Source organism: Cyclopterus lumpus, chromosome 19 (assembly GCF_009769545.1).
Source record: "Cyclopterus lumpus isolate fCycLum1 chromosome 19, fCycLum1.pri, whole genome shotgun sequence".
NCBI classification, from domain to species: domain Eukaryota; kingdom Metazoa; phylum Chordata; class Actinopteri; order Perciformes; family Cyclopteridae; genus Cyclopterus; species Cyclopterus lumpus.
Window position 1 is genome coordinate 12,153,471 of NC_046984.1, and position 20,328 is coordinate 12,173,798.

At 39.9% G+C, this 20,328-nt stretch overlaps 1 protein-coding gene across 1 annotated transcript in view; it reads right to left on the minus strand.

Moving 5' to 3' along the window:
* Window positions 1-1,933: 1,933 nt before the first annotated feature.
* LOC117748667 (calcium-activated potassium channel subunit alpha-1-like) overlaps window positions 1,934-20,328 on the minus strand; it is a 71,775-nt gene continuing 53,380 nt past the window's right edge. Inside the window, 12 exon segments of the mRNA XM_034558640.1 lie at window positions 1,934-2,142; window positions 4,282-4,286; window positions 4,911-5,132; window positions 5,252-5,373; window positions 6,107-6,301; window positions 7,081-7,211; window positions 8,494-8,607; window positions 9,480-9,672; window positions 10,535-10,759; window positions 11,087-11,210; window positions 15,672-15,765; window positions 19,116-19,148. Coding sequence (XP_034414531.1) covers window positions 1,994-2,142; window positions 4,282-4,286; window positions 4,911-5,132; window positions 5,252-5,373; window positions 6,107-6,301; window positions 7,081-7,211; window positions 8,494-8,607; window positions 9,480-9,672; window positions 10,535-10,759; window positions 11,087-11,210; window positions 15,672-15,765; window positions 19,116-19,148 — 1,607 coding nt within the window. The 3' untranslated portion in view covers window positions 1,934-1,993.

The window sequence follows — 20,328 nt, forward strand, 5'->3', positions numbered from 1 at the left end:
AACTTTGCTTTTTTTCACATCCAACATGATTCCTAGACTAGACTGTGTTGCATCGTCATGTGGATTCAGCTTGCGTTGCTTTTTTAATTTGTTATACATATATATATATATACATATATATATATATATATACTTTCTTTCCCTTTTATTGATTCTGAAGTAAAGTGAAAACAGTGCCAATACAACTGTTTCATAATTTAAAGAAAACAAGAAAAGATTAATAACCACTCTTAGCTCTGCATTCTTGACTCGTGCATGTCCAAAATGAAACAAGTGACCTGTGTTCCTTTAGATGCGTTCGTTTTAGGAATATATCAGATGCGTAATGGATTACCAAGATGGTTTACCAACAGAATAGAGTCTTTTAGAACATATAAATAGCCCAAATAACTTTTTATGATAGAGCTGTTTCTCATGTATCTACAAAAAGCATGGACATGTGCGATTATGGCATTAAGATTGGTCATGGAGTACAAACGAGCGCTTAATGGCCTCCAAGACAATCCTGTGTCAGGCAGTGCTTACAGCCAAAGGAGGAATTAAAGATGCCCACTTCATGCGATATGAGGCTTTCTCATTCAACACATCTACAGACTTATCATATGATGCCATGCTGAACCATAGTATAGATTTGCTCTTTATGGTGTCTTAAGTGAAAATCTCTGTCACTATCATAAACTGTGTGAGATTTTTGGTTATATTCTTTTGTCGACAACAAAACAGCTCTATCATATTTGGCTATTATCAAAAAAAAAAAGAAAAGAAGAGGGGTAAAAAAAATATTGCTAACATTTTACCCCTGGAGAAACCTTGTAGATACTTAAAAGCTTTACTCAATATAATTTCTGGGGTTTTGGACATTGCAACCAAACAGCAAAATGAAAACAGTTATAACAAACGACTCAAAAAGGCAAAGATAAGACAAATATAAATGGATAGAGATAAGGCTGGAGCCAAATGCCATTTACACATGGACGCTGGCCATCTTAACTGTCACAAATGTTGTGAATTAGCTCCAAATGGCAAAGGAATCACTGAGAGTCAGGCCCAATCCCAATGTGTGAGAGGCTGCAACTTGATTGAAATGGCGTCAATACGAAGGGCTCGGCACTTTGCGGTGACATATCACATGATGACACTAAAACATCTCATGTACAATTGTGTTTTTTTTACTGCCTGACTTGAACATTGGCAGATAATCTATTTACTCATTGGTCAAAACAGCTTCATTAACCACAATTAGAACACATGTTTGATAAATAAACCAGGTGTGTAATATAGCATATGCTTAAATCAATCGGATTTCAAATGTTTTTAATGTACAATCTCAAATCTTTAACGTTAATATTTATGTGCCGTCCTCTTTGTTTACCTTATTTTTTTAAATAATTCTGCAGGCTTCCTCTGGTTACCCAGTGTTTAACCAACCGGAAGCCCTTAAAGACGCTGGGAGTCAAAGTTCGTGATTCCGGACATTGGGATCGGGCCTCAGTCACTAACAATGCCATTGTGGTGGGATTGCAGCTGGATGTAAAATACACTTTTTAACATACTGTACAGAATAACTGCAACACTGGGTAAAGTCAATGCAGTAGTAGTAGTTGTTCATCAACAGCTTAAAAGGCAACTTTTACAATTGCAAAACTTGATCCAGTTATTATAATCACCTATTTTTGCAGCAGTAGTCATTTTTTTACATTGCTGTTCTTGACCTTCATTCCCTGAAATGGAACAGAAAGGTCATGGAGTCCGTGCCCCCCACAATATTAGCTGTGCAAAGTAAAAGTTTAGCGATTTTTGACTATGATTGTCTTCATCTATATTTTATCTATATTTCGTGAATGATTCTAAATCTGCTCGCTGCAGAGGTGAACGAGGAAAGCTGGTTGTGTTCATCTCATCTAATGCCAATTGGTGATGTGTGTTTGCAAATGTGAATCCCAGTCTGAGACCTACACAAAGAGTCTTCTCGGGGTCCAAGCGTGTCAGGAGCTCAGCACTCGTCTTCTACTTCTCTGATGGGTGGAGTCAAGCTGCTAGAGGATTTACGCTGACTGGCTTGGTTGATGGTGAGCGTATTCACAGGCTTGATCTGTATGGTCCTCAGGTGGGTATTCTCTGGCTCATCTGTAAACCTCTTTTCTAAGAAAGAGACAAAATCATATCACACAGTTATTGCGAGATGGACGGCGATTACACACAACATAGGGAGAACATTGGATGTTTTTAAGTGAGTACTGGTTTTCAATTGACACGGTAAAGAAAAGAAATAAAATGTTCCCAGATTTTTTGTTTTTTTTAATGGCACGTAAATTTCACTCATTGTCCACGTTTTAATCCTCTAATGTCACTCATCTTGTTGTTACATGTTTTGTTTTTATATAGACCATGCTGCCATTGAAACATGCTGCTTTGTTGGGTCACCAGTTAAACAAAATCAGTTATTGATACTTCTCTGTAAATTACCAAATTAGAAAGTTTATACTTCACAGTTCTTACTCCCAGTGTTTTTATCTGTTTGAAGGGCTTCAGGCTTGATGCAACTTTCTTTTTTTATAGAATGAAATAGTCTGGCATTATATATATATATATATATATATATATATATATATATATATATATATATATATATATATATATATATATATATATATATATATATATATCGCTGGTGATTCATCCACTTGGCAATGCTCATGGTCATGCATTTCCATCAGCATGACTTGTGGTGCTGCATATGCCAGTATATACATGTCGCCAATAATAAAAACACGAAACATCACTTGATACTGAATAAAGTGAAGTAGCATCAAACCATTAAGTTTGCAATAACACATTCTGCAGTCAACCCTACAGTGAGACGTACTGCACAGGTCATAACCATGCAGTCCTGATGCAATGAAAGACTAAACTACTTGGCTTTCATTCAGAGGGCAAAAGGTCAGCAAGGACATGACCATATTAAATGCATTATTTAACATCATGCATAATCATTCACTTCCATACCTTGGCCCATTCTATTCATCCTTGTTGCACTTTGGAAAAAGAAAGTAGTACACTAAATGTAAGTGGCGACCCACTATGCATTTAGCCACTGTATCATATGGAAAGCAGCCATTGTATTCATGCCTGTTGCCAAAGCAGTTAGAAGGATGGTTTTGTCCATGATTGAGATGTAATTCAGAAACCCAACGAGCAACATGCAGCTAACAAACCAAATGTGTTACTGCACTGATGTACGTTGATTAGCACGAAACAAAAGAACTTCATGTAGAAATTAATTTCTGTAAAAATGTGCAATGCAAATGAATTGTCGCGGCTGAAATATATTTTTTTAATTTCAAATGGGAACATATTACTAACCATAGAAAGCTTGTGGTGTTTGTTCAGCAGCTGTGAAAATGTAACATGTGTTCATTCAACAATAGAAGTTGGAGAACGCATACCTAAAAATTATTTACACATTTGAAATCAAAATAAACAGAGATGGACAATAATTCTTATTGACATAAATGCCTGTTAACAATAGTGTTACTAATACTGTGACACTTTTGTATCGCATACGACATATTTTGTGACATACTACTTGTGTATCTACTTTTTGTTACTTGTGTTTAATACTACAATGAAACTGACTTTTAAAATTGCTTCACAATTCAAGATAAGATCATTAACAGGGTAAAATGGCACAAATGTTAATTAATAGTTTGATAAAATTCAACACTCGTTTTTTCACTCAATTTCTTTTTCAAATAAGTTTATACATTTGTAGACTGCAAATATAACCAATCAGTAAAAATGGCCAACAACTTATTATGTATACAAATAAGATTTTCGTGAAGATACATCTCTCGCCTTGTGTTTCATGTCCATCTTATGATTTCATCCGGAGTAACACCACCAGCCTCTTGGTGTCTCGTGGATGTACTCATAAGGGTTTGGGGCTCTTGTTATGAGGCATTTGGTCCATAACTGGAGCAAGAGCTGTGTCTGTATTCTTGATAATAAGTAAAGCGAGTTTCTGCACCGTGCACAGCCAAGGACATGGCATGCTATGGATTTTGTTTGTTGTTTTTCATGGAAATAATCTCTGGGTGCAGTCAAGGAGTGGAGTTTGGCTGGTATGTTGACTTCAGGGCTGCTTTGAACCACGACTATCAGAAATCACCAAGTAACCAAACAACCATGTTGTTGAATATAATTCAATGATAAATAATTTTAATGTGATATTTACATGTGAAGACAATGTAATTATAATGGTGGTGTAACTTTATTATTAACTTTTCCTACTCGCATCTTGACATAATTGATACTTCATGGGTATAGCATTTGAATGTGATTGATTTTTTTCAAAGGCATTAATAGAACACTATGCTCAGTATTTCATAGATGTGACATACTGTGTATAAACATTTAAGACATAATTTAAAGTGCAGCAAGTAAAAAAATTATTGTTTGGTCATTTATATTCAATAAAACTTGGGTCAAAACAGTTAATTGGACACTAAAACAATCACTAGAAAGCTTTCTTTGTGTTTCTCAGAGTTAATCAGAAACTAAATGTTATCTGTTGATTCAAACAACTGCAGAAGGCTTTTTAGATGAGTTTCTAAGATAAAAAAAAAAAAACAATATGTTACATCATAACATAATAATTAGGGAAAAATAGCATCACCCCGCTACTCACAATTACTCACAGCCAAAGTACACGTTTACTGTAGTTCTTGGCATAGGAAATGTACAAGTATGGGGGAATTTAGAACCACAGTAACAACCCATGATGGGAAGAAACTCCAGGGAAAGCCAGCCTACTTTGCCCTATGCCATGAGATGGCCCAACTCGAGGGGGGAAATCACACTGTTCTCATTCACAGACATAGACAGTCAGAGCGCTTTCGAGGGACACCTACTTTTGTTTGTCTCGTGAGTCTCTGTTTCGGGCCCGGTTGGTGCGGTTGGTGGTTGGGATGGAGTGGACAGAGGAGCCCTTTTTGCTGGAGGAATGGGACGAATGGGAAGAGTGGGAGAGACTGGTTCGAGACTGGCCAGCGTTGTGGTCAAACTGCATCAGGCAGAATATCAGGTCTGAGGGCACCAGCTCAAAAGCATATGGTGGATTGGTTATGACATACCTGGAGGAAAGAGATGAATATTTGGAAGGCCAGTTCTAGATTTAGTAGAGGTTGAAACAACGTATTTTCGTGGCAGTTTTGAGCTTCTAAATGCAAAGACACGTTCGGTCCATACTCACCGTTTGGTACATTGGCTTTGGCTGCTGTTTAGATGTGCGTCTCGTAACCGATAGATGCCAAAGCACAACATGTTGTATGTTTTCAGGGCTTTACAAAACAGGTCACCATAGCAACCGCCATCCTGCAAGACGAAGAAGAAGAACAACTCTGTAGTGCAAAAGCAACACTAAAAACAAAACATATTACAAACAAATATATCATAATTCTTTACATGGACTTAATACAGCACCATAACCAAGGAGGTAGTGTGCTTGAATTAACTGCATTAACTTTATGAGAGACAGTTTCCAAGCTAGCCTGCTTGACAACAGAAAGAAGTCCAGATGTTGCTCTAGTCTTAACAGATCTTCATTTTTTGTGTGTTTTTAGCCATTAAGTGTGAGTAGTCCTTGCCTTTTTTTTAGCAGATAAAGTAATTAACATATATTGATGTGCATCAAAGTATAGTGCAATATATGTTATACATTTTACTTTTGAATATGATAGCACACAACTTCTAAAAACTTAAATGAACTATATGTATTCCACACACATATGTTCTGGATTTATTCTAAGAATTTGTCATTCTTCCCTGTTTTTATTGGAAAACATCATATTTGTAAAGTATGACCATAGCCATATATAATATGAAGTGTAGTGTTGCTGGCATATATTTCTCCAAGTGCCAATAAACTTATGTGAGGATAAATGTATTGGACTAACACCTATTGTTGGACATACAATCTCTGTTACTTATCTCAGCTCTGAATCACAACCATCCCGGTTAGTCTGAATCCTTTCACTAAAGTCAGCTCCCACTACAAAAGCAGACAAAGATGTGCTTAGCCCTTGGGTGACAAAGACTAGCCACTTACCCCGAGGTCGGCGAAGGGCCCGTCGTACAGGGCCAGCTGTGCCACGCGACACCTGTCCCTGTTCGCCAGCGTCTGTGGCGTGCTGTAGCCGCCCCGTAACGCATTCTCCTCGGCCAGCAGCCCCTCCAGCTCCGGCGTCGCCCCGCCTGTTACCAATGTCCGGATCAAGGTGAGGATATTATCATTGAAGTATGTCTAAAGGAATAAAGGTAGAGAGGGGGTAAATCCTTCAGCACACGCCACCAAAGTCACAACTGAACCGTGTCAAAGTGCCAGCCCGGCCGAATGGTGCCATCTAGCCTGCCCTGGTGTGTCACTTTGCTCTGCACACTGAGTGAAAAGACAGGAGAATCCAATTACTGCAGGTTACTCTCAATCCCATCAGAGAGACACACGGGAAGTCCTTGTACACATTATTGCTGTCCAGGCATTTCCTAGAGCTAAATAGCAGACACGTATGCAGAGAAGTCAGTTTTGCATGCTATTGAGCATGTTAAGCCTGAACATACACTTTCCTCAGTGAAGTTGCTATCTTTTTAATTCCAACCAGTAACTGCTTTGTTGATTTTAACGAGAGCAAATGTGTGCAGCACGGCCCCTTGTCTCCTTCTGCTCGTACAGCACAGTGACATCTCCCTTGGCTGCTGACAGCACTATTGACTAACATGATGGATGAGGGCTGTCCATTAGGTAGCATTACCTTTGTCTTCACTGGAGCGCACTTGAAGGCAGCTTTGTTCTAACCTCACTCAAACTGAAAGGCAGACAAGTCAAGCCATCATATCTAGTACAAGTTCCAATCTTGTCAGTTACTGTTGTAAGGCGAGCAGAGAGGTCCGACATTTTCTCGGGGACTGATATCGAAAGACGAGATTTCTTTGCATATATCAGATCTATGTCAGTTATTATATCACAGCACAAAAGCCTCCAACACAAGCTTATATATTCTGTAAGCTAAATCCATTCTGACTTACAGCACTCATTAAGGAATCCAGCACACTGACGGCGAAGGCTGTCCCACAGGCAAAAGGTTGAGTGAGGTACAACTCTGTGTCAGGGTCGTCATCGTCATCTTGGTCCAAGAACTGAACATTGGAGTCATTTACTATGGAGAAAACATGTCAATGGCATTACTCATTGTGAATTCTTCCTGTTCATTTTCTGCATTGCAAACCAGATCTTATGAAATTATTTGTGATTTGAAAAAAAGCATGGACTTTGTGCTTAAGCATTGATCAGGCAAATACTGGAATACAAGGTGAATACATTCCCGTGAAGAGGAGGACACAGAAGTACAGATATGGACTATTAGAAATCTGTGAATGGTTGTGAAACATTTCTTTAATTCACAGTTTGGATAACAAATTGTAACTTCTTTGAAGCGACTGAAATTAAACCGTGTCTCGAATTTTGTGTTTGGCTTTTTTAGCCAACTTGCCTCATTCCTCACATTCCATATCTGGGCCATGCACATTTATGACACCATGCATATTATCAAAGCTTCAGTTTTTTATTCAACGTCATCCTGAAGTCAGTATTAGAAACACCAATATTCATTGTTTGTCTTTTTTTTTTAATTCAAGACAGAACTTCCAATTACTTGTAATTCTAAGTCTAAACGCATTAAAAGTATCTCATTGCCCCAGAACCTTCTTTGAAGATGTCTCCTAGCACAAAAACTCATGCAGTGGCTGGAAGAAAGTAACGATGTAAAAATCTGTTGGAGAAATAGTACTTCTGTGAGGACAGAAATAAATGCCAGTTATATCGACGGGGCCAAGATGAAAGAAGGACACGGGCCAGAGAATGTGATCCGACAGAAGATGCTATGAGAACCCCTACAATGACTTCTGAGGGATCAAAGGCCTTGTAATTCTTAGAAAAATAAAAGGGAAAGATGTTGCTTCGAGATAAGGGGGCCAAAACAAGTCAGGCAATTTCAACCACAACCAAGGGTAAAATGTGCTCAAAGTGATGCCATGGGAATGGACTGAGCCTCTTGTGCAGCGAGAGAAATCAAAAGAAAGCTGATATGGAGGCAGCAGCAGTTACAACACTGCAGAACAGGACACAGGCACTTCTTACCCAGCTCAGTTATGATTTGTATGCCGGTCCCACTGCTTTTATCCTGACTGAATGAAATCACAGGCAGTTTTTTGCCTGTCTTTGCTAACGGTGCTAGACAAGTGTTGAGGAAAAACAGTTACTGGAGCATGTCAACAAGGGACAGAAAAACTAAAAGAAAACTCCACTTTAACTACGGTTTATCTAGGGATGGCATCCTCTAATAGAAGATCTGTTTATAACTACATAACTGATCAAAAAAGCATGCAACAGTTGAGCTATCATATCAATCAGCGGACAGAGAAATATGTCAGAAAGCCTACCTAGTTCTGTTATGATGGGAATATTTGCTCCAGTTGTGACAGAAGTCTGCCTCACTAATCCATGGACGGGGCTGTTTTCAGGAGAGGATCTATCCATTCCTGGTGGGGTGAAGCCTAAATGAACATGCAGATAACATAAAGCACACACGTTAATGCAATATTCAATACTTTATCAGAGGCTACAAACAGTCATATCAGCAGAACTTAATACGCCGCGGCTATTTCATCCATTCCCGGCCACCGCCAAATCATACAGTTGCTGAGTGCTATGTCAGCGTATTCTTGACAAGGTCCAATATACGTCTATATATAATAGATGTGGCATACTGATCATTTTGTTTCCTTTTGATTGTGTGCGTGGAGATGGAAACCTCTGTGTCCGCACACGCACACAGTGTGGAGCCAGGAAATACAAAATAAGTGACGCAAGATTGAATTCAAATCGACTTGACATTTCTTGCTTTCCTCAGACTGACAAGTAAGCACATTAAATCAGTAATGCTGCATGTATTATACATAGTCCATGTTTTGACATCCATCACTTACTGCTGACTAAGGCAAATGCGAGGTCATACATGTATTAGAGAAATAATGAAATTGGCGGGGATTTCCCCCCTCCCTCTCCTCAGGTCAAAAGGTTTCTAAAAGCATTTCTCTGTGCCAGAGAATGGCCACTATTGAGGGCAATCTCAAGATAACAATATTAATAAATTATACACATTTGTCTTTTTACATAGTAGTCCTGTGTACTTAAAAATAAAACGTGTAAGCCAGGTCAGGTTTTTGTGCCAACACTGTGCTTGTTGCCACCAATTAGGTTTGTAAAGAAACCAGTTGTTACAGTAACCTGAGGAATAGTCAGTAGGGTTTAATGTCAAACGCAGTGACACCAGGTCAGCCAGGCAGCACCCAGTGAGGGATATTCTCTGTGCCAGGGCCCTGTCCCTTCCAGGCGGTGCAGTGAACTATGATAGGGCGCTCCTTACCTTGGGAATTAGCCTGCAAGACCCCGATGCTGTCGTCAAACAGCATGGATTTGATGTTGAGTGACGCCAAGATGCATTCTTTGTCCTGAAGTGATGCATCGTCAATATTGTTCTGATTGGCTGACAGAATGACACACATGTCGCAGAGGTTGATGTTGACAGCCCTCAGATCTGCTCGACTCAACGGTGTGCCCTTTTGAGAGGAAGCGAAGGAGAGAATTTGTTATCTCACCTATGACACCAAGAGGTAAAGGAAAATGTAGGAACTTTTAAATTGTAGTTTTCACCCTTGAGCCTTTTCTCAGCCCAATCTCCGACAAAATACTTTTACACGCTACTAAATCGCTTTGCCAAATATGTTCTGGAGGAAACTTAATTGCTGCCTGGATTACTTCACTGGCAGTGAAGTCGTTTTTCCACTCCAGAAGTGTATCGCTGAACAAAAGTCATGGTGCAGTGGTTGTGGTGCATGGTTGAGCAAACAAAGCAAACAAAGCACACTTTGACACCGGAGGTCACAGGTCTTCACATTCAGCATCCCCCATGTTGTTATGTTTAGGCAACAGTTCAGGAAAGATCATGGTTTTGATTAAAGACTGAAAAAGTGCTTCAAGTCAGCTTTCAATTACTTAAACATAACAATAAACATTTCAATCATGCCTTTGTTGCCCTGAGCGAAATATGTGAAAATTAACATTATTAAATTACACTTTGGTTTTTTTAAATTTTGACATGATTGATGGCACTAGAAAAAAAGTTCAGGGGTCACTGAAATGATTACAATTCAATTTACAATTATGAGCAAAATATTCAATAGCTGTTTAGCTGATATTTCACTCAGAAACACACATGTCAATCTCATGGTGGCGCTAGAGGAAAGTTCAGGGGATCAAGTTATCCAGATACACTGTTTGGGTAATATAAATGTTTGTTCAACATTTTGTGGCAATTTGTCTCCCAGTTGTCGAGATATTTCATTTTGGACCAAAGTGTTGCGACGTTTATCTGCCAAAGCAAATTAGTTGCGCATTGAAGTATTATTTTCTTGTACTCACAGGTAAAATGGAGACCTTTGGAAAATTGTGAAGCGTCTCCCACTCCCGTTTCAGATACTCGAGTGAGCCGACAAACACAATGTGCTTCAGCTCATGGTAGTGAAAGTTGCTCGCTCTCAGAGGCATGACAAAGTTCCGGAGACCGATCAACGCAGATTTCACATCTCCAAATATGCACACGACCACGTGACCGCTCAGAACAGTCATGGCGGCCTCGCTCCGGGTCTGAGAGGGGAAAGGAAGAACAGATGAAAATGTGACATCAACTGTTTTTTCTTACAAATGTTTTCTTCCCTCAGTTGCCTACTCACCCAGTAAAACATATCATGCAATAGACTATGAAAGTAATTTTAAAAATGGCATATGTATTAGTACGAGAAATGTTCTATGTTCAGGGACTCCATATAGCAAATGACATGTCAAACACCTCATTACAGAGTGTTTAAGTGCCCTGTCAACCTCTGATGGTGCTTTGTGACATGACACATCTGTGACCGGGGAGAAGAGTGTCGGGGACAAATGACGTGTGCCGAGTAAAAGAGCAGAACCCACCAAGATGACCTTCTCGATGTCTTTGGACGGGCACCAATGAAACATCCCCGTGGAGTCGTATTTCTTCACGTTCTCGTCCATGCTCTCAATCTGCTCGTTCCCCGCGATGAGGAGCGGGTCATGTCTATATCAAACAAAAAAGATGGGAGGGAGAGAATGAAAGAATCCCGTCAGACAATGTAAATGTGGATTAAATTAACGGAAATTAAATAGTAGATCTAAATTGTAACATGATTAATAAGAGAATGTAAATCAAAGTTTTTGTTTCATAGATTTATAATACCGCACCTTAAAAAACTAAATGGGTAAATCAAGATTACAATTGCTGATAATAAAAGGGGTAAAAGTGCAAAAATGAAAGACACTAAATTGAGATAAAGCAGTTATAATATGGTCGTTGTAAAAAAAAAAAAAGAAAGAAAGAAAAAAAGAAACTTGTCAAAAACATTCATTAATAGAGCAGAATATTTAGGAATCTTCAAACAAATCCAAAAAGTAGCTTTCTTTTTTATTCCCCTCAATGCTCATTCCTGTCAGTGGCCATCTGCAGAAATGCCAACAAAAGTGCCATGTCATCAAGCAGAGTGACATCAGCGGCAGCAGCCAGGCGGAAGGAGATGGCAGCAACACACTGCGTTGAGTGGCATGAGCACGGAGATGCAATTACGCCCCCTTACTGCATACAGCTTTCGACGTACTGGGCTGCGTGGTAAAAGCTTTAACAGACCAGACTTTAAATATTTTAGGAATTTGCTCAATCATATTTGCTGTTGGAAGTGAAGGGTATATTAATGTTTAAAGAGCATCCGAACTACATAAACGAAAATTGCACTGAGCGCAGTTTCATCCTACCCAACACTGACCACTAAAGTGGTCTCCTAACATGAGTACCTGAGTAACACGCTTGTTCAGAAGCAGAAGAGCTTTTGACAGAGCTCCGAGAGATAAATTAAAATATAAGAAACTTCACCTCACCTCCCTCTCAAGCCCCACATCCTCCACCCTTCAGACAAATAGAAATACATAATTTTTTTAAATAATTTGAATTAAATTAATTTAAATAGAATATAAAATACTATATAAATAAAATAAATATAACGTATATAAATCAAAATCACACAAACAATTATGTAACATTCAATGCAGAAAACACAAACGGATTAATTTGGACATCATTTTGTAAAATGCTCACGCAATACAAGGGTTGATATAAGATAACATTGAATCCTATCGTTTCCAATTCACCTACTGTACCCTGCATGTCTTTGCACTGTTGGAGAAAACCCAAACAGACAGAAGGAGAACATAGACACGCGCTAAAGAAAAGCGCTAACCAGCTAATGTGGTTGAAAACCATCCGCTACCGCAACAACAATGCTAACCACGGAGGCCGTGTGCAGCCCAACACAACTCCCTTTGCACTAAATTGACTTTGTCACATTCAGATCAGACTTGAAGATGTTTTCTTCTGAGACTCAGACAGAAGCCTTCTGTCTCTGTCCAAAACCTTTTAAATATGAAAAAAAAAAAAAGGATTCTGCACGTCTCTTTAATCCATGTGAGTACTTTAAAAGAATGCTACTTTAAGTAGCATGTTAAGTATGCATCAAAGTGTCAGCTGCAACTATCATCCCTCAGGCTCCAACAGACTGAAGCCAAAAAAAGCCCGCCTTGGGCTTATATACCCCTAGGCAAGACCTGGATGTCCTTTCAAGAATGGAAGTAGTTGGAGAAGATGAAATGTCTTTCTACCACTTTCAACCTCTCAGACTCACATCTGTCAAAGCAATTCTAAATTGAAAGGACAAAATGTGTGAATATCAAATTCTGTGGGTGAAACTATGAAATTATCAATGAGTCTTTCTAGCAATACTGAAACACCGTAAACTGTTTTTCCATGATTCATTTGTTATTTACTTTTTTTACTTATTAATTTATGTGTAACAATCAAAACAATGTCAGAAAGTTGTACAAATAATCCATTAAAACATATCAGAGATCAAGATGGTGTAACACTGCTGCCCATAACCCAAACATATTCAAATTAAAATGATATAAAACAGAACAAAGCTGCTTGATAAATTATGCTGGTGTTAATAAATCTCCAGCAATTCACCAAATCAATGACATCATCGCGACAATCATCTTCCATGACTCTCGTTGCACTCTACATTATCGGCTTCTGCTTGAGTCTGAAATGCAAATTCTAATAAAAGTGAAAGCATTTAGTGGTTTTACACCCCAGCTAAATATTGCATCAGAAGTCGAATGTTTCACCACTCACTCAGTGGAGCCACTGTCACTTCAGTTTGCCCTTGTGCAAGATGACTGGTGAGGCAGAGCTCTGCCAGGATGGCTATCGCTCACTGTCAGCCATGACGGCCTGTCACTATCCTGCACTGCCAATTGCCTCAGCAGTCCTGTAGCAGACATGACGTGTACGTCGCGGCACTGTCCGACGTGACCCAACGCGTTGTGACATCCCACAATTAGATGCGTCTTATGACCCATCAAGGAGCCTGTGGAAATGGTGTTAATTTCAGTGAGGTCGTCATTGCTAAGTTCCAGACAGGACGCGTTAGTTTGCCGATACATCTGGAAACAGGAGACAGTTCTGCTTCTGCAGCTGATCGCTCCACGTTCCTTTTGTGCAGTTCTTTTCAGTACACAGAGCGGGGGCGTCTACGAGTGTCTTTTCTGGAAGCGCACTTCTAAACATTCAAAATGATCAGCGGCATAATTCACTACTTTAGTGGTAAGATGACACGTTTGACAAGACTTCACACGTCATGACCGCTAAACATAAAGCCAGGTGTCTGCTTGAGGAGCGTAATGACAGCTGAGAGAGACACAAAGTAGAAGCTAAACCTGCATATTATGTAAATGTTCTATTTCAGCATCACTGCACTAGCTGACTGTAACGTTGCACAAGTAGCGATGGCAAAGACTTTGAAATCCTCCCCATCATGCAAACTGACAAAGACTCCTCAAAACCCACAGCCAATCTGTTGGTCATTACTTATTTACAAAGGCCTTCAGACCGCAGGTACTGTAATAACACATTCGATACGGAATACACCCAGATGTTTTTTTTTTTTCTCGGCTTGTTGCAATGAAGTATCCCTAAGGCTACCGCAGTGAATCGCTCTCACCCGGCGTGTCTACTGCCTACACGCCGGGTGAAATAACACATCCACCTGTACCGTGCGGTGTATTAGCACGGCATGTAGATGGATTGGTTTGGTGGGCTGATATTTAGCTGAGGGCTAAAGCATAAGAAAAGCCTTGTTTTGTTACCCAAGAGTGTTGAAATCTCCTGGAGCGATTACACTTCGACACAACTTTGAACCAAATCAAACAATCAAATAAGGGCAAACGCTGACCTGAAAAAACAGAGGCCATAGATCAAAAGTAGAAAGAAAAAAATCAACACAGCTTTTATATATAATACCAAGTCATTTTTACGGTACTATATTTTGTATCTATTATTCCTCAGACTTAAACAATATAAAAATGTGTGCCTTTAATTTCTGAATGCCAAATGAGTAGCAGCCCTATAGCCCTTTATGGGAGCATAAAGTCATCCGTCAGTTTAAATAAAATGTCATCTGTACAATTCCACTTTGTATATGTCAGGTCGCAGGACTTCCCTGCTGCCTTGCTTCCTTGTAACATGGCACTTAATGACTATTACTATTATCATCAGTGTAATGGCTTCTTGTTGAATAACCGTGTTATCTCCAGTCAAAATCAATAAGCGCCAATTTAATTTTACGAGACAAGATAAAAGCAAGGTAGCGTTTGAATTCTCCTTTCATTGTGATCATACATTTCATCTGTGGCCTTACGTGCTGAAAAGAGCTCGGAGGGATCCAACAATAGATGAATAGCCTCGGGCTATCTATCGTTTAGAGCCTCTCTGACTGTCATTAGTGCCAGGTCTGTTTAAGAGCTGTACTCTGTGGGTGTCACTTGAAAAACCTCGTTGCACCGAGCCCTTCTGCAACTCTGATGATTGCCATGAAAACAGGAGCACGCAAACAATATATACTATTGATATTTGGGGTAAAAAGATGCAAGGAGCCTTAAAGCTACACTAGTCCATTTTTGTATTCGGGGGTTGCTCGTCATGATGATGGCCTCCGAGAATCATCAGCTCACTGTGCAGCTTCCCTCAGCTAGACGCAGCATTTTAGCGTCTTTCAGTATAGTTTCTTTTTTTTTTTACGCCCCGCAACTTAACTGATTTTGTTCACAATCACCACTCTCAACCTCGTTTTCCGCCATAAGAGCAACTGTTCTCAGCAATCAATAGTCTGATAAACCGACTGTACGCTACCTGCGCAAAAACAAACGGCAGCGACTTGCTGGTGAACACAGCAAGCTAAAGAGACAGAGATTATTCTCAGGAAAAACTGAGAAACACTTGAAACACTAATTTAATATTTGTTGAAACATAAACACGACTCCATAGTACGTAAGTAGCTCCGTGTTGATTTATAAAAATGTACTGAGCAATAAAAGTAAAAAAACAATGTCAGGAATCCAGAGAGACAAAGCACAAATATCACCGTTGTTGTCCTACCTCATGATCTTGGGTGAGGAGTTTGGAGAATTTTTCATGCCTCCGTTGCGTTGCTTTTTTTTGGGCGATAACGCAGACTGTTGGTCCTCTTCAACTGCAACTAAAGGCAACGGTGTGAGGGAGTGAATTTTCAGAAGACACACAAAATCTTAAAAATCAGTGACACCAAAAGAACAACACAGCACAATTTAAAGGAAGAGATAATACAGTTACAGAGACACGAAGAGGAAAAAGAGGATGGGTGAACAAGATGGAGTGGACGACACTTAAACGTGTGTGCAATGGAAAACAGCCCAATGTTTGCATGATGACGACAGCATACGCTAGCACATCTTTTGCATGATTGTGTATGAAGATGCAAACATGCAATAGTGACATTATCAACCATCATGCCAATTGCTAAAGTCTAATCTGGGAGGTTGTATTCACCACACACCAATCCAGAGAATTGCTGTAATCTAGATAATGAAGTATACCACAATTATCTCAAGGGTATTAAAATACTTTTTTTTAATCCCTAGTTAATACAAATTTCCTCAGACCTAGACGTGGATAGCTCTTCTTTTGGCCATGTTAATCATTCACATTTAATTAAGGTAATAACGTGTAAACATCGTGCAGCACAGTTTTTTGTGCCAATACTGGATCCAGTCTGGCTTGCTGGTCTTTCTTCATCTTGGGAGTCACGCCCTTGGCTCATATTATTATGTTAGTCCTTGTGCCAGAGTGATTTATGTACAGCTGAGATGCCCCTTGGACATTGTCTTCATCACTACAGGAAACTGCACTGAGCTCTTCATAGGGAACAAATTACAAGTTTTACCATTGAGTAAAGTAACCAGGCAAATATTTTCATGAACTCATATCACAGCTGAAGAAAACGACTCTACTCTGTGGCTGTCGACCGGTAAAATAAACACAAGTGCATTTGCTAATCGCATTTTAAAAAGCCATCGCTAATAGCTTGTTACACGTCATGGAAAATACGCAAGTGTATCTTTTAATGATAGTTCAAGCTGTCAACAACGAAGAGACTAGAAGAGCTTTGATCCAAATGAATGAAGTCTCAAAGATCATGCTACTCTGCAGATGAACACAGGATTCCAGGCGCTGCCAGCAAGAGTGACACTGTAATGGAAAATGTTGAGTTGCGGGGGTGAGGTGGGGTGGGGGCTTCCAGTGGAGAGAGATGCTCCAACACACTGGCCCTTCACATCTTGCTTGGCCTGTTCAATATTTAATGTTTCACAGCTGACAGCTGCACACACTGGGTCATTAGTAAGGAATGCTACACATGCGACCACTCCAGCCTGGCAAGCACATGCTTTGGTTGTGCTGTTGTCGAGTACAGGCCTGCCAAACACGGCGACGGGGGAGTGGGGGGGGGAGAGAGGCCCTTACAGTGTCTGTGACCGAGCGTGGCCTTATTGGAGTGACTGCGATGGTATCTGTATTTCACGGGAAGGCTACGTGCCCGCCGGAGGCGGCTGGCCTCTTCTGCCAGCCCTGGTAGCCGACCCACCTGGCCCAGGTCCCCGGAGTACATGAAGCCCGGGTCCCAGAGCAGAGGGCTCGGGGGGGGGGGGGGGGGGGGGGGGGGGGGGGGGGGGCAGCAGGCTTCCCTCGCGGTTGTTTACCAGCGACTCCACTACGGGGACCCCTACGCTGGCTGACTTGGGGTTCAGTTTAGCTGACTTGTATTGATAAGCTGCAGACTGGATTAGGGGACCGTTGTTTACTGCTAAATGAAGAATGACAATCAGGATCTGTACAATGCAAAGTTTAGGGTTTCTTTGCTTTTAGTTTAAAGGATTGTTTTACTTAAACCCCCCCCCCCAAAACAAAAATGTCCCCCCTTACTTCTCGTGGTATCTAGCCATGTCGATAGCTTTGATTTTAATGAACAGAGGTTTTGAGACATTTTGACCTCCATACCAAAACAATGAAGGTGAAAACTATTTTGTTTGTGGGACACATACCATTAAAACATTATATTTGAATTATCATTGTGTTTTCATAGGAACTATTTTCTTCTGAAGAAATAGTCACAATGAAAACTGTTCAAACTGTAATTCTGTCGATCATCCAGAGGACATGTTTTTGTTAATCATTTCTTTTAAATCTAATTTTTATGTTTGTGAGCACCACAAACACAATTAAATTCACCTCCATTGTGTCGTTGGAGGCATAAATCTCCGAGACAGAGATTTAAAAACGTGGGTGCATAAAACTAAATACAATCTGCATGACTAGTTACCACAATGAAGAAGATATAAGATTCTTGCTTTGTGAGTTGGGCGAACCAACTCTTTGATTCCTCGCATTAACCACAAGATGGGATTTAATTCAAACTGACTTCAAAAGGACCTGCAGTGTGTATGTTAATAAAACATCCTGTGACTCTTATCATAATTAAAGAACAATCACAGGTTTTTGGGCGTAATTCTTTCTGGCACAAGAATGCTAATAGCTGAATAATTAAAAAACCTCCTTTTTATTAAACACCACTTAACCACTTGGTATAGCCACCAATGACATGTTGGATTTGACATTTACTGTGATATTTATAATAAACATGAATTAATAAATATGCTCTCAGGTGTTCCAGCGATTGTTATGCCATAAGAACAAGTAGGTGACAATGTGAGTTAACAACTCTAGCTGCTGTTTGCAGTTTATGCCTGATGAGGGGAGGAATTTGAAATGTAGAAGTGTACATCTCCACTGGTGCCATAATATAAGCATAACTGGTAAAGATAATATGATAAAATAGGAGGGAAAAGGAAGCAGAGGAAAAGTGTCCCCCTCACTCCAAAAATGGCCAGGAGCTAAAACTGGAGAATAGAGATGATTATTTCAACAGTCAGCTGTCTCGCAGATTATCCTCCGCGCTCCAGACCTCCACTGTTCATCTGCCCCATGTCAAACATGCGCAGCACTTCTCCACGACAACTCATTGTGGCACATTTGCTGCCTATCACAGATCCTGTTGAAGTGGACGGCCCTCATGGTTCACACTCCTCTTAATGGCTGGATGAGAACTGAGAAAAATATTAAACCGACTCTTAAATGTTAGTATTTTTTATGCTTCCTGTCTCATCTCCATTATATTATCCTTGCACACATTGACTTTAAATGTTGGGGTTTTTTTTTCACGTTGAATTTTCAGCGGTACACCCTATTAATTTATCTCCACCCACAGTGAAGCAGTAGCACCATCTACTGCCGAGCTGTAACGGATACCCAACACAAACCACTCTGAGACAATTTCCTAATGCTTTGCACATAAAATATAATGACGGATGATGATAGACTGGACAGAGCGATGAGCAGCAAACAGTGAAATACAGCCGGTTAGAGACAGTTCTAGAGGTGAGAGCTGGGAATGCACAAGTGGAAGGGTTAGAAACAAATGACAAAAAGAAAATGGAAATCAAAACTTACTTGATTTGATATATCCATTATAGCTATTTTTAGCTGAGAAAAATGCAGAGACAGATGCAATTACAGGTTGTAATGAAAGCAAATTATAAATGACAACTAAGGCTGACAGATTTCTCTTTAAGGCACGTTAACTGAGTGGTGCCTTGAAGACAACATGGAGAGAGCAATGAGAAATTAAACACGGATCAATTAGGAATATGATTTTTTCAGCAATGTGGTCAGCGAGCTTAAACAGTAGAACATTGTCAGTGTTTGTAGGCGGTCACCAGCTGAATATGAACGCTCGTGTTTGAGGTAGTAGGCACTGATTTGGTGATTTGCAAGTCAAAACACGTCTGCAGTAGATGTTGAGGTTAGATTTGGTTAGAAATGTACGTCTTTTAAACCAAAGTTTAGGATATCTGCTACTTATTTTCTCAATGAATTGTTTGTTTTGGTCTATTAAATGTCAATATATTGAAATATGCTTGTTACATTTCCCGAAAGCCCAAGCTGATGCCTTTAAATAGCTTGTTTTGTCCAATAAATAATGCAAAACATTTATTGTTTTGTCAGAAAATATTCTTGTCATTATTTACTTTAATGGAAAACAGGCGAGGGGAATGTTTGGTATTTTTTGCTTGAAAAAAGCAAAACCAATTCTGCAGATTGACCAATCAATTAGGAGGATACTTGTTGCAAAGAGAAGTCTGTCGTTTTAGCAGAAGTAAATGACTATTTGTATGTGATGCAGGTCCACACACATTTCAAATATCATCTGCTCTTGGTTCTAAAAGTGTAAACAAATGTGGCCTGTCATATGTTTTACAATGCAGGTCAGCATTAACCTTTAGTCAAGAGATATAAATGGAATAAGACTTAACATAATGTGACAATACTGTACGTGTTCTTAGATCTATAGTATTGTGTTTATTTGTTCTTCTCTTTCCCAAAAGCGGTTTCCCTTTTCCTCTTCACTGCCTCACACAACCTGCACAAATGCATGGAACTTTCTGCGAGTCACTTTTTTGGAGCATGGGTCCCACACATGCTCATTAGTACCTTATTTCAAACCCTTGCTTACAATAAAGGTCATGCATTGAGCTTAAGGCAGGACAGTGACAGCAATGTTCAAACAGGGACCTTGCTGGTCCTGGCATCTGTCGCCTGCAATCGGGAGGGCGCGAGCAGAGTCACAGGACTAACAGGCTAGCATCTGTCCCACAACGAGAGA